Source organism: Delphinus delphis, chromosome 1, assembly GCF_949987515.2.
Source record: "Delphinus delphis chromosome 1, mDelDel1.2, whole genome shotgun sequence".
Taxonomy (NCBI): Eukaryota; Metazoa; Chordata; class Mammalia; order Artiodactyla; family Delphinidae; genus Delphinus; species Delphinus delphis.
Window position 1 is genome coordinate 114,932,007 of NC_082683.1, and position 14,931 is coordinate 114,946,937.

At 47.8% G+C, this 14,931-nt stretch overlaps 1 protein-coding gene and 1 long non-coding RNA gene across 4 annotated transcripts in view; one reads left to right on the forward strand and one right to left on the reverse strand.

Moving 5' to 3' along the window:
• LOC132423193 (uncharacterized) overlaps nucleotides 1-9,663 on the reverse strand; it is a 37,055-nt gene extending 27,392 nt beyond the window's left edge. Inside the window, exon 1 of the long non-coding RNA XR_009518953.1 lies at nucleotides 9,596-9,663. This is a non-coding gene — a long non-coding RNA (uncharacterized lncRNA). The remainder of the gene's footprint in view (nucleotides 1-9,595) is intronic.
• Nucleotides 9,664-10,434: 771 nt separating this feature from the next.
• Nucleotides 10,435-13,782, forward strand: DUSP23 (dual specificity phosphatase 23). 3 transcript variants are annotated; one of them, XM_060032388.1, is made up of 3 exons: nucleotides 10,435-10,486; nucleotides 10,573-10,841; nucleotides 11,478-12,481. In XM_060032388.1, the coding sequence occupies exons 2-3, from the start codon at nucleotides 10,575-10,577 to the stop codon at nucleotides 11,661-11,663; spliced, it is 453 nt and encodes a 150-aa protein (XP_059888371.1). In that variant the 5' UTR covers nucleotides 10,435-10,486; nucleotides 10,573-10,574; the 3' UTR covers nucleotides 11,664-12,481. The 3 variants fall into 3 exon arrangements, with proteins under 3 accessions (XP_059888371.1, XP_059888380.1, XP_059888388.1); XM_060032397.1 differs by lacking the exons at nucleotides 10,435-10,486; nucleotides 11,478-12,481 and adding exons at nucleotides 12,518-12,686; nucleotides 13,148-13,782 and having other exon boundaries at nucleotides 10,493-10,841; XM_060032405.1 differs by lacking the exons at nucleotides 10,435-10,486; nucleotides 11,478-12,481 and adding exons at nucleotides 12,518-12,686; nucleotides 13,475-13,782 and having other exon boundaries at nucleotides 10,493-10,841.
• The last annotated feature ends 1,149 nt before the right edge of the window (nucleotides 13,783-14,931 follow it).

Here is a 14,931-nt window from a genome sequence, read left to right on the forward strand (position 1 = left end):
GATTAATGATTCCTTGCCTTCAAGGATTGATAGGCCATAAAACTCTGTGCTAAAAGACACATTCTTCCCTTGTTACCATTCGTGATTCTAAGAATCCAGATATGTTTGCTCTATTTTTCCCCCATGAAGCAGAATATCCCATCAAAGTATGACAAGAGGGGCTTCCCTGGTGGCGCAGTGGTTGAGAGTCCGCCTGCCGATGCAGGGGACATAGATTTGTGCCCCGGCCCGGGAGGATCCCGCGTGCCGCGGAGCAGCTGGGCCCGTGGGCCATGGCCGCTGGGCCTGCGCGTCCGGAGCCTGTGCTCCGCAGCGGGAGAGGCCACAACGGTGTGAGGATGCACTGAGACTTTTATTTGTATGTGGTGGTTTTCTGTTCTGTTTCATTTGTTTGCTTGCTGGCTTGTTACACTATTTAACCCTCTGCCTAAGTTTCCAGTCCTAGCACTGCAAATGATGTTCCTACCCCAATCTAGGGCACGGCGGGAGGAATTCTTGAGCCTATTCTTTGGGACCAGATGGGGTCACTAAAGCATTCCAAGCTGAGGGCAGAGAGGAATGGATATCCTTTTTAGTCTCCAGTTGAAACACCTACTACCAATTAGTCCTGATAAGCACATAGAGCCTACTGTGATGATGATGACAAGAGCCAGCGTTTATTGATCTCTCACTGTGCCAAGCGCTGTTCAAAGCACTTTACATGGATTAACTCATTTAATCCTCACAACCCTATGAGGTAGGTGTTATGACTATCTCTTTATAGAAGAGGGCACTGAGGTGTAAAGCAATTTATTCGGGGTTATATAGCTTTAAATGGCTGAGTCGGGATTTGAACCCACCATCAACTCTATTGCTTCAAAGAATCTGGTCTCATGCAGAGCTCAAAATTCCTTCCTGTATCTAGGACCTTGGGACTGTACCTTCAGCACCAAGTCACTGACATTTATACATGTATGATGTTAGTTGATCTATCTTTCTGATGATTCGCACAAGCTGTTAACAGAAAGGCAATTATAGAAGCCTCTGGCCAGTCATATAAGGCCAGTGAATCTCAGCCTAGGTTCTTTTATCCTTGACTGTCTGGGCATCTACATTCTCCTGGAACTTGAATGGGATTGGTACCCATACCACTAGCTCTGAAGATACCTCACGGCCTCCAATCCCACAGAGCTGGAACTCTCATGAGACGTGTACCCTCCTCAGCCTCCAACACTATGTCCTGAGGACACACAGTCAATCAAAATCTGTTTCCTGAGGATCTACCACATGCCAGGTTCCATGGTAGGCGCAGAATATAGACCTGCATACGAGGAGCTTTCGGCCCCCTTAGCCCTGACTTCCAATTTGAGAAACACGATTAATTTGGGGGAAATACCAACCTGGAAGTAATTAGAGGGGATGTTTTAGAAACAGTCTAACTAAACCACCTTTCTGGTCCCTTCCAACCCCACCCCCATCTTCTTGATGTCTCTCTAAGGCAAGCATTTATTAGTTTCATTTCAACACACACACTTGTACCTGTAATTACTATATAATGTCTGTTTACTTTTTTAAATGAAAATTAATTTAAATTAATCTTGTTTTGTGAATTTCAAGGCACCCCCTGAGATAAATGAAGACACTCCAGGGTGTCATCAAACCAGTGCTGGGAATCCTTGCTCTAAAAAGTAGAGAAACAAGGAGCTTCAAGGAGCCAGAGGGGAGAAATGTATATAGATATAAAGATAGAGAGCGCATAGTAAAGAGAGAGTTTTATATGTATATTATTCACTTACACACACACACACACACACACACACACACACACACACAAATATGTATGAAAGGTGGTGCACCAAAATGTAGTTATCTTTAGGTGAATTATCTGTTATAAACTTAGCATCAATGCCCCTCACTATTAAGACCTCTGTACCACAGAGGAGATGCTGGGGACAATATTTCCAAAACAGAGAAGCTATTCTTTTCCAGAGATAACAAATGCATAAGCAGATGAGAGGTTCAAAACAGCCTTGGGATTCCCCACATTAGTGCTGCAGACTGAGATAATTGGTGGGAATTTTCCAGAAGTTCTTGAGCTTTACAGTGGAGTGGCTTCCAGGCAAGGTCTTTGAGAGTCTGTCACTTAGATATCATAGGCTAAAATCCCCTGGGACCCTTGCTACAACAGTCCATCTAACAGGTGTGTAAGCCTCTAATTTCTTATATCACTTCCCTTCATACTTGCAAAACACAGAGTGTCTTCTTTGAACACTAATATAAATAGGTAATAGGTAAGCATTTTTTTCTTTTTGTGTGTATATATGTTAACGATTTTAAAATAAAAATATGATATTTGTATAACAAATCAATAAATGCTTTCAAATATTTTCAATACATGATGTAATAAATGTTTTCACAGAGATGCTACAGAAGCGCGATACAAAACATAAATTGTAAGGGCACAGGAAAGGCTTCCTAGAGAGAGTGCTGTGTTCCAACCTGAATCTTGAGGGAGGTGAGGAGTTGCTGCAGGGTAAAGGTAAGAACAGGACAGGTAACGGGAATAGCACGTGCAAAGGCATGAGAGAGGGCTCTGCTCTTTGCTTTGTGATGGAGACACACATTGTTGCAGAAGAATGAGGTAAGATGAGGCTGAAGAGAGAAGCGAGAGGCCTCATCCTGGAGGGCTTTTTATGCCAGTCTACAAATGTTGGGTTTTTTTTTTTTTTCTTGAAGGCAATAAGGAAGAGCTGGGAAAGTAAGGTCTGTGTTCTATGGAAGGCATCGTAGCTGCATAGAGGGGAAATGTGTAAAGGCAGGAATAATGGGGGCCAGTCCGCAGAGCCACGGAGGTGATGGGTCCTAAGGAGATTGCAGAAGGATGGGATCTGGGCGGGAGGAATTTCTGTTGGGGGGTTGAGGGGATGTGACGGGAGGCGGTCCAATGGTTCCTTCTCCTCTTCCCAAAACTGGAGGGAGGCTGGCACACTTCAATTGAAGGATGATAAATCAGGTAATTTCAGTTATGGTTGGAACGTACTTAAAGGTGGAGAGAGTGGAAAGTGATGTTTCAAGAGTTCCTCCAGAAAGGAAATCTGGGAGCCAAGCCCTTCCTTGGAACAAAAACAGGAAATTCACAACGTACATGTAAGCATATTTTTCTTGGATAGCTTCCTGACCAGCAGGTAAAGCAGTAGATTGTTCCAACCAGGGACAGTCGGGTGTTTGTAATTGACCTCAGGCATTTACCCAGGCCAGTTAGGTCTCTTTGAGGCTTCTCCCCGTGCTCCTCTGCCTACAGCCCTGCTCAGCCAAAGACACCTGGAGATATCAGGCACCACCTCCTGTGACCAGGCTGTGTTTTAGGTGCTACCAATGACTGTCCAGCAAAGGGAAAACAGAGCTGCAGGACAAAGTTTTTACAGCAGGACTTCTCAGGCATAGGTGTGCATGTGAACCACCTGGGATCCCAAAGGTCTGGGATGGGGTCTGAGATTCTGCATTTCTCACAAGCTCCCAGGTGATGCGATGCTGCTCAACTGTGGACCACACTTTGAGAAGCACTGGTCTAAAGGTGGTTGGAGGATAAGCCAGGAGGTTGGGGAGGTGCCTAGAGGGAATGAGGCAGTGACAATTCCTGCGCTCCATTGATTCACTGTATTTGTTGCATCTGCCCTGGAAAACAGGACCTGTGTGGTCTAGAGTTTTGAAGACTGGAAGACTTAAAGGAGAAAAGAGACAAGAAATAAGACCGCCTTTTAGAAAGCTCAAAGCTCTAGTATTGCAACCAGCATATTAAAAATAAGAAAATAAAGCAAGTAAATAAGGCATCTGTATTAGTTTTTTATTACTGTGTATTACTGTGTAACCAATTGCCACAAACTTAGTGGCTACAAAAATACCCATTTATTATCTCACAGTTCTGTAGGTCAGAAGTCCGGTTACAGGTTAGCCGGATCCTCTGCTCAGGGTCTCATCAGGCTGAAATGAAGATGCCACCTAGGCTGCAACTCTCATCGGAGGCCCCAGGTCCTCCTCCAAGCTCCTTCATTTGGCAGAATTCACTTCTTTGCAGTTGTAGGACTGAAGCTTCTACTTTCTTAGTAGCTGTCAACTGGGAATCACTCTCCGCTCCCAGGGCCACCTTACTGAGTGGCCCCCTTTTGCCATGAAACATGACATAATCATGGGAGTGATAGCCCCTCATCAAAGGGTATATAGCCCCTCATCAAAGGGTATAGGTCATTTGGGCCCATCTTAGAATTCCACTAAGAGTGAAGTAAGTCAGAAAGAGAAAAACAAATACCGTATACTAATGCACATATGTGGAATCTAAGAAAACGGTACTGATGAACCTAGTGGCAGGGCAGGAATAAAGACGCAGATGTAGAGAATGGACTTGAGGACACAGGAGGGGAAGGGGAAGCTGGGATGAAGTGAGAGAGTAGAACTGACATATACACACTACCAAATGTAAAATGGATGGCTAGTGGGAAGCGGCTGCATAGCACAGGGAGATCAGCTTGTTACTTTGTGACGACCTACAGGGGTGGGATAGGGAGGGTGGGAGGGAGGCTCAAGAGGGAGGGGATATGGGGATATATGTATACATATAGCTGGTTCACTTTGTTGTACAGCAGAAACTAACACAACACTGTGAAGCAATTATACTCCAATAAAGATGTGAAAAAGAAAATTCAAAGGGAGAACTCCTAAAAAAAAAAAAAAAAAATTCCACTAACCACAGCATCCTATGATAATACTTCACATTAGAGATATATCAACATAAGTGTAATTTCTTCATTTGTTCCCATCTGGCTCTAAATCATCCTATGATGATGGTGACAGCAGAAGCAGCTTCCATTTGTGAGCACCAATTACGTGCCAGCACTTTGCTACGCACTTTACATATTCCTAGCTTATTTAACCCTATCAATAATCCTTAATAATCTATATCATTATAGACATCTGCAACAGAGACTTAGAAATTTAAAGTAACTTGGTCCAGGTCACACAGTGCAGTGACCCAGTGATATCTGATAGTGTGGACTGAGTCTTAGTCTGGACCAACTGAGTAACTCAATGAGGTGAGTTTCCTCACCCAGAAATGGAGAGGTTAAACCCGAAGATCTCTGAGGTCCTTTCCAATTTTTACAATTATGCAGTGAAAATTGCAATGCCAAGATTTTCAGTAATTTTTTTCCTTTCGGATCCAAGGCAAAGCAAAGTTTGTAGCAGCATGAATGTCAGAAGCGAGATAGTTCACCAAAACCGTTCTCATCGCAAAGGTGTCTCTTACCTAACTGAAACCAGAGCCCCCAAGTCCATCTCCAGCTCCAGCTCCCCTAATCATAGCTTCCAGTATAAGGCACCACCCCCTAACATCCTAACGGGAAGTCTCAATGTGCCCCTGGAATGGTCTAAAGAAAAAACGTAATATTAAGTGCCAAGAAGGTGATAGAATTGTCAGAAGTACAAGAAATCAACTAGTAAATTGTGGGCAATCAGTCATGGTATGTTCTGTAACAGTATACAAATCAGAAATACAAAAAAAAAAAAAAGAGAGAGAGAGAGAGCGAGTGAAACAAGGAAAAGCTATCAGGCTGTCAGTGCCATCTTGTGGAAAGACCTATATTGAAATGTCCAAGGTAACCTGACCACACCCCAGATCATGTCAAAGCCTCTACACTTGACACCAATGTGCATCCATTAACAGCAGGATAGCATCACCATTTGTTTGTAGGCAATGGTGCTGACTGGTAGAGGGTCCATTCTGGTTGCTTGCCTCCTGTGCCATGGCCAGTTATTAAATCATTTGTATATCGTCCCTAACTACACAAATACCACATCAAACCCCATACCTCCCACACCACTAACACCCAAAACCCACACCCAAACTATTCTGCTTGGTTCCTCTACACAGCATGGTTCTCCAGATGTGGAAAATTTGCACTGACCTATCTCAACACCTTATCCCCCAAAAACACACACGCACACTTAGACTACAACTGCTTATAGTATAACTTTTTCTTTGAAAAATAAACTTGATTTTATTTCGCTTCTTCAGTTTATTAGAAATTATTTCTCTTCTTTCCTTTTATCTGAATATTCCCATCTGTATTGTTTCCTATTTGCTGCATGAGAAATTCCCCCTAAATTTGATGGCTTAAAATAACCAATATTTATTATCTCATAGTTTCCGTGGGTAAGAAATTCAAGGGAGGACTAGCTGGGTGATTCTGGCTCAGGGAACCTGTGAGGTTACTGTCAAGATGTTGGGCAGGTCATCTAAGGTCTTGATGGGGCCAGAGGATCTACTTCCAAAATAGCAAGTTCTCGTACGTGATGCTGGTATGAAGCCTCCCCACACGGATGTCTCATTAGACTCCTTGAGTGTCCTCCTAATATGGCAGCTGGCTTCTCCCACAAAAGGGCAAGTCAAAACCACACTGTCTTTTGTGAGTTAACCTAAGAAGTCACACACCATCATGTCCACAATATTCTACTTGTTACACAAGCCAGGCCTATCAATGTGGAAAAGACATGAGGTGGTCTTTGAGGTTGGCTACCACACCATCCCTTCTGTAACCCAATTTCCAGATCATTGGGTCCCAGGTGTGAAATGTGTTTAGACAAAAGATCCTAACATTTAAGACACTGAGAGCTCTGACTACAGTCCAAGGGCCACAGGAACCCAAACCCAAGCAATCCTCTGCCTTGGTGGGACACAGGGACCTACTTGGAGAAAGGAATCTCTGTCTCTGGTTTCACCTCCAACTGCCACTAGCATCAAGCCCTCAAGGAACTGGGGCCTCAACATCAAAGAGAATTAGGGGAAGGGGGAGCTAGGATGCTCTAAAACTGTTCTGTTGAGCTTCCAAATAATGTTATTTCCAGTATTTCACAATATGGGCCGAGAACAAAAGGGAACGAAGACCACTGTCCTCATAAGACTTTTCTGGTGGTTCCAACCCAAGCTTATCTTTCCCCCACTGACTTCTCTTGTGCTTATTATTTTTACTGCACAATTAACTTTTCAATATATATGATCTGATTGTCTTTGATGAGTAATTTAGTACTTTACTATATATTATGAGAACAATTACTTTTGAGTCTAAATCCGCCCCTAGCATGTTGTAAATTCCTTGAAGTCAGGGAAATTAAGCTTATCACTCAGCCCACTGTCAGTGTCAACAGACTGTTCTCCAGGAAAATATCTCCCTCAACACACTTACATACACACAAGATCAAACACACGCACACAACAGGAGCAGGGCTCTGCAAAGAGCAAGGCTTATTTTTCCCTTTTTACAAAACAGTAATTAGACTTAGCCAGGATCATACTGACACAGTCATTCTCTCCTTAAAAGCACACACATGTTAAAAAGTACATCTCAAGAAGGTGTTACACCGCACTCAAATAGTCCTCAAACTCATGCAATTAAAAAGACACACAGGGCTTCCCTGGTGGCGCAGTGGTTGAGAGTCCGCCTGCCGATGCAGGGGACACGGGTTCGTGCCCTGGTCCGGGAAGATCCCACATGCCGCGGAGCGGCTGGGCCTGTGAGCCATGGCCGCTGAGCCTGCGCGTCCGGAGCCTGTGCTCCGCAGCGGGAGAGGCCACAACAGTGAGAGGCCCGTGTACCACAAAAAAAAAAAAAAAAAAAAGACACACAAACACCCCAGAAGGAAGAAAGATTTCCTTCTGGCCCATCAACAACAAGCTGCCACCGGCTGCAGCCAATGAAGAACTGTCACAGCCCTCCTCAATTCTTCCTTTCCTCTATAAAAGCAAGCCCCTCTCCTCTGTTCCCAGAACCTGTTTATGGTTTGCCATAGTTTGCTTGGCCCGAATTGCAATTCTCTACTATACCTGAGTAAACTCACCTTGCTGGTGGAAAAAAAAAAAAAAAAAGACACATAAACACACATTGTCACATAGTCCTGGAGACTCTCCTACACTCCCAGAAATGTACCTTCACAGTCTGGCCTATGCATTCTACTTATTTTTTCATTCATTTAACAATTTTGAGCACTGGGTATCAGGCTCTGTATTAGATGTGTGAAATCTGAAGATGGAATGATGCCTTCTTGGCTCTGACACAGATAACCCCAATCCAATAAACTAACTGCTATACTAGGAGTACATATTTATATAAAATGAGATGGGAGTATGAAGATTAAATCTTACTGAAGGTCAGGCAACACAGAAGAGAAAGGAAAAGAAGCTCAGTGTTGCATGAGGTTGGGGGCTACGTGCGGGGAGCTGACATTGTTTAGTTGCCGGGATCCTAGCCAGGAAACCATCAGAAAGGAGTTTTCCTTTCAACGTGAGGCCCCCTGGGCCCAAGACAGAAAACTAAATAATATTCTTGACAATGGGACACAGACCAAGGCAGGGACCTGTTGGAAGCCAGAGGCAGAGCAGTAAAGAGGGAGGAATTCCTACAAAGGAAGCCCAGGTGGGTTGATGGATGCACTTCAACCCCTGCAGAGACCCACACGGGAATCTCTGTCTCCCCCCGCGAAATGTCTTCTTTCTGAAGAAGATGGGCTTTGAGCTGGATCTCAAGGAGGCAAGGAAGGGGCATAGGGTAGTGGAGAGAGATGTGGGAAGTTTTCCCCTTATGAGTGAGGGAGCAAAGAAAGGACAGCAAGGAAAAGGGACTGAGAAAAGTTCAACCTGAAAGGAGCAAGTGCTGGAGTCTTGTCTCCAGAGGCAGTGCAGCCAGAAATCCTGAGCAAGGGATTGAGAGGAGTTGCTGGGAGGGGAGAAGGGGTGACTGGTGGCTGAAGGGCACAATCGGAATAAACTGGGATGGGCTAGAAAGAGTCATAGGGAGTTGTGTGGGAAATGGGAGTGCAGACAGGAAGGGCTTAATCAGGGCTGTGATTGTACAGAAGAAAGGGAAAGGGTAGATCTGGCAGCTCCTGGAACCTGGGGAGAGTAGGCAGAGGCGATGCTTCAGAGCTACCTGGGTAAACGGTAAGTGCATTTTCCACAGGGTCAGAGCAGGCTTTGATCTTTGGAGGAAGAAAAATTCCTTTTCATTTTGCTGGAACCAAATGTGTGTGTCAGGGGTAGATGGGAACAGAAGGAGGGAAGTACATCTTCATGACTAGGTACCCCGGGCTTGGAATGAGAGAGACCTTGGCTCAACCGGCCCAGCTACTTACTAGCTATGTGTGCTTGGCTAAGTTAACCAACTTCTTTAAGCCTCAGATTACGCATATGCAAAAGAGATATAAAAATAACTTCCCAATGTGGCTCTTCCAGAAAGCACCTGGCACAGGGCCTGGTACATAAGCAAATTCAATAAGGGTTAACTATTTTCATAATTATAATTAGTCTGATCACTAGAAGCACATTGTTCAAATGAGGATATGAACCAGTCAGATCACAGTTAAGACACTGTATTCAGATCTAGTTCCCCACCTGCTATGAATGACACAGAGAAACTCTAGCCTCCCCAGGGAAGGGTGACTCACAGAACCTGAGAATCAGGAAATACGAAGAAAAATTAACAAATCCTGCAACTGTTTAACCCAGCTGAGGGACATGAGGATGGCTAGGTAAAAAGGCAGTAACCTTCTATTTAACTTTAGAATACAATACCGTTTTGTTAAAGATTCTGGAGCCAGGCTGCTTGGTTTCAAACCCCCGCCAGCAGTCATCTCTTGGTCAAGTTCCTGAACCTCTCCAGAGCTTCAGTTTTCTCATCTATAAGATAGTTAAATAGATTACCCACCTCGTAAGATTATTGTGGCAATTAAATCAGTTTGAAAAATACCTGGCACATAGTAAATGCTCAATTTGTTAATTCTTATATTGTTGTTGTTGGTGGTGCTTTTGTTGTTGTTATTATTATTACATTATTACTCTCCCGGGTACAATTTCAGGGCACCAGATGGCAGAAACACTGGGGTTTTTTTTAATAATTTCAGCAGTGGAAAAACAAGAATAGTCCCCTGTACAGTGGCGATTCCCACTTACTGGATGAGTTCAAAAAGTCACTGATAATGACTTAGAGTTATTGTAGAGAAGATTCCTCCCCCAAGCCGTATGTAGATTTGCCATCTCTTAAACCCTTGGGCATCCATTGTGAAGAAAGTTAAGACAAGGCCAGGCCCTTGGGCAGCAGGGGCAGTTGGCCAGCGATGCAATAACTCCCACCGACCGCCAGGGAGCAGCAGAGCTCGACCCGGGGTTGCTTCAGCCACAGAAAAGAATTTTTAATTCCTTCTAGGTGTTCTGTCTTGGCTGTTTGCGTGGTCCACCAATCCCCGTGCACACGGCTGCAGTAATCCCGCCCATTATTGACTATCCAACCAATCAACGAGTGTTCTGCTTGGGGCCGGACCAGAACGCTCCAACGGTCACTAGGAGCCGGGAGTTGGGTGTTCTAGCCCCGCCCCCAGGCTGCTCGGCCAATCCCCTGAGGCGGAGCAGGACGACACCCAGGATGTGTCCCGAAGACCACGTGGCTCCAGGAGGCGCCAGTGCTAGGTAGGTGGACGGTTACCCGGCCCGGGGGCGGAGCGGGACGGGCCGGCCTCGCCCCCGGTGACCCGCTGTTCTGTGCCCCCCGTCAGCCATGGGCGTGCAGCCCCCCAACTTCTCGTGGGTGCTCCCCGGCCGGCTGGCGGGGTTGGCCCTGCCCCGGCTCCCCGCCCACTACCAGTTCCTGCTGGACCAGGGTGTGCGGCACCTGGTGTCACTGACGGAGCGCGGGCCCCCGCACAGCGACAGCTGCCCCGGCCTCACCCTGCACCGACTGCGCATCCCAGACTTCTGCTCGCCGGGCCCAGAGCAGATCGACCACTTCGTGAAGATTGTCGACGAGGCCAACGCCCGGGGAGAGGTCAGTGGGCGGGGTTAGCCCCGGGGGGTGGGACTTGGGAGGGGTCAGCGGGGACACGCGGAGCTGGGGAGGGCGGGGCCAGGAATAACTTAGCTGGGTTCCGGGAGAAAGACTGGAGGAAGAGGGTGGGGCCAGGAGACCATCTCAACCAGAACTGAAAGCCAAAGCGGGGCGGAGGCGGGGGGGGGGGGGGGGCGGCGGAGGCGGGGGGGGCGGGAGGCAAGGGGGAGGAGTATGAAGAGGGCCCAGCAGTGTGAATTGGGCTCGAGGAAAGGCAACGAAGAACCAGCTGATGTTGAGTTGAGAAGGAGAAAGGGTGAACGTACTTGGGAGAGATGGGGGTTGAAGTCAGGGGGTACTGAGCAGTCTCCAGAGCAAGGTTCTGTCCAAATGTAATGGAGCCACATTTTAAAAAGGTAAACAAGAAGCAGGAGAAATTCATCTTGATAATATAATTTAACCCAGTAACTCCAAAATATCATTTCAGCATATAAGCAATATAAAATAAATTCTTAACCAGATATTTATATTTTTCATTGTCCTACATCTTTAAAACCTGGTTGTATTTTACAAGTGAGGGTCAGGAGAGTGTTGGGAGGGCGTTGAGCTCCTCCCCACCCAGCTCCCCCTTCGCAGGCGGTGGGAGTGCACTGTGCCCTGGGCTTTGGCCGCACGGGTACCATGCTGGCTTGTTACCTGGTGAAGGAGCGGGGCCTGGCTGCAGGGGACGCCATCGCTGAGATCCGGCGCCTTCGACCCGGCTCCATCGAGACGTATGAGCAAGAGAAGGCGGTCTTCCAGTTCTACCAGCGAAGGAAATAAGGGACCTCAGCACTCTTCTGCCAGGCCCCCCATGGCCCTGACCTGTCTATTAGATGGGGCCAGAGATGCGGAAGTGAACTCAAAGTGCTAAGCCCTCCAGCGGTCAAAAGACAGAAGTAGCCCTTCCCTGCAGGCAGGTCCTGGTAGGAGGATGGCTGGAGCTGCACCAATGTGGGGTGTCCCTCTGCCACTGCCTTGAATAAATAAAGAACCAGCTCACATTGCATAGCACTTTAAGTTTACAAAGTGCTCCCACACTTTGTGACTTTTTTTGCGCCTCACAATAGCCCCATAATAAAGGGAAGGCAGAAGGGCCATCCCTTCTTTGGATGAGGCGGCCAAGACTCAGAAAGGCGCAAGGTTACACTTCCGGAAAGTGGAAGTATGGGCTAGGACTACAGCACACATTTTCAGCCTTTTAAAGATGCTGAAACTCTTATGTATCTGATCTCTAATAATATTTGATGTGTCTTCTGGGGAGCTGGTCAATGAAAAGGAAACAAATCCCTGGCAGCCCAAGGTCTCTGATGCTCGCAGGCCAGGAGGGCCCCTGTGGACACAGCCCCTCAGTCCAGGCCCGCATGCCCCACGTGTGTCATCCCTTTAGCCCTCTTACGGCAGAGAAGGCCTGGATGCTGTGCTCACAGATAATCACTGTCTCCATCTCCCAGGGGCTGGGTGCCTTTCCCCAGCCTCAGGCTGCTCCGCTCACCTGTGACCTCCAGCCCATTATGCTGCCCCACAGCATGAGGCTGAGGAATGCCAGAACCCAGCCTCTCTGGGCAGGTATGCAGAGGATATTTGATGATTAAATGAAGACATTCAGGGCTTCGAAACTTGGCCATGTTTCTCAGATGTTACCTTCACTTCCCCATTGGATGCCATGCTACCAGCACCACCACCACACCTGCAGCTTCGAGAGAGAGGATGAATGGGATAGCCTAGCCAGGTGGACTCTTTTTGCTATAACTCCTGCCTGAATTCCTGTCGGCTCTTCTGTAATGGCAGACCAGGATGGATAAGGTAGGAATTCATCATGGAATGTGTACTGAGTGCCGGTATACCAGGCTTTGTTAGACGCAGAGGCCCTCCAGCTGAAGGGGACGTGATTCACAGCCTTCTGGAGGCGGGGAGCCCGACAGAGTCCAACCACATAGAATAGGTACCATGGCAGACATGCATTCCACATCCAATGGAGACATGGAGGGAGGAGGCAAGGGTCCCCCTGCAGACCCCAGCCTTTGTAGCCCAGGCCACCACCAGCTCCAGGCCACCCACTCCTCACTGCAACTTCCTTCCTCTGCCGCCCACCCAACTCAACCCCCCTCCGACCCTCTTAGACAAAAGGAGTATGAGCCAGAGTCTTGCCACTCTAGCAGCGAGAGAAAGACTGTAAAGTGCCCTCGCCGCCCCCGCCTCCTTTCCTCTGTGTGTCGAATCTGGATAATCAGTTCCTTCATTCTGTTCCCTTGGTCCCCACCCAGTTTACCCAGGTGAGGGCATCTCTCAAAGAGAAGAACCTACAGTTCCAAGCATTCAGGCTAAAACAGAGGAGTGAGAAGTAGCAGAAGAGGGGAAGCACTGAAGCCCTTACCCTCTGCTCATCAAAGTCCCCTCTGCCCTGCCCACCCACCCACTCCTCCCACAACAGCATGACCCATTCTGTTTCCTGATGCAAACCAGAGCATCTTCCAAAGGAGTATTTTGATTGTGTGTGTGTGTGTGTGCGTGTTTGTGTGTACACGCGAAGGTGGTGGGGCAGGAAGGGTATGAACAGCCCACTTCCTGGATCCCTTCCCTCCAATTACCAGGATGCGGGGAGAGAAGAGGCAGGCTTGAAGCTGCACGTCGGAGTTCTGTCTCTGATCCCAACCCGCTGGGGTCACACAACCGTTCCTCACGTTGTCTGACCCTCCATTCCTATCTTAACTCCATCCCCCCACATCCTCTGCCCTGCAAGAGAGGAACCTGCCCTTCTCTTCCTCCCAACCCTCTTTCAAGGGAGAGGAAAAATTTTTCTAACTCCATTAAAACCCTGTGTGCAGCCTCCATCCCCATAATTTCAGCAGGTCTCCTCTGCCTCAAGAGTTCCTCAGGGAAATAAACATACAATTATGTGCTTAAGGAAATTGGTTTGTTTGGGGTTTTTTTTGCGGTACGCGGGCCTCTCACTGTTGTGGCCTCTCCCGTTGCGGAGCACAGGCTCCGGACGCGCAGGCTCAGCGGCCATGGCTCAGGGGCCCACCCGCTCCACGGCATGTGGGACCCTCCCGGACCGGGGCACGACCCCGCGTCCCCTGCATCGGTAGGCGGACTCTCAACCACTGTGCCACCAGCGAAGCCCAGGAAATTGGTTTTTAAATAAGTAAGAGTTGACTTGAAATGAAAAACTCTGCGCTTGGCCTTCCATCTACCTTGAGAGGTTAGCCTGAGTCTCTCTTTGGGCTCATTCCCACCCCACCCCCAATTTTTTGCCTTCGCACCACACCCTCTTCTGTATATGGCCACCAAAGAGGGATTGCAGACTAGCTGTGACCCTTCCCCATTCTACCCCACACTGAGATGACAGGTGAGAGGAACACGCCGCTTCCATTGACAGAGAACCTCCGCATCGCATCAGACCAGGCTTGCTCAACGCCAGCACTACTGACACTAGGGTCTGGGTAGCTCTGCTGTGGGGGCCATTCTGTGCTCTGTAAGGTAGTTAGCAGGATCCCTGACATCTACCCATTAGATGCCAGTAGCATACCCCCCAAAAAATGTGACAACCAAAAGTGTCCCCGGACATTGCCAGATGTCCCCTGGGAGGACAAAATTGGCCCCAGTTGAAAACCGCTTCATCAGACCAACAAGCGCCACATGCGACCATAGGCTTTCATTTCCTATGGGAGTAGAGGTGGGAGCATACGTGGGGATTTCTCCTGTGGACGCACACATCCTCATAGGGGAGAAAGGGCCAATCGAACCCCATCACACACCGTTACCTTTTCAAGCAGTGTCTGATACCTGTCCCCAGTCCCTCTCCTCTCCCCAGGCTGGGTTTCCAAGAGGGTGATAGACACCATTAACTTTCTACACGCAGGAGGGCTTTATTCTCAGTGAGTTGCTGGTGGGCATAGCTGTAATGTCAGCTTCCACCCCCGTGTTTTTAAAGTTTCATTCATGTTTATTCTCTGACATGTGACCTGAGTTCCCTGCTGAATAGAGGCTTTTCTGTGTTTAAAACATCCCCCTTATCACTTGGGTTCTGCCCTCGTCGCCTCTTGGG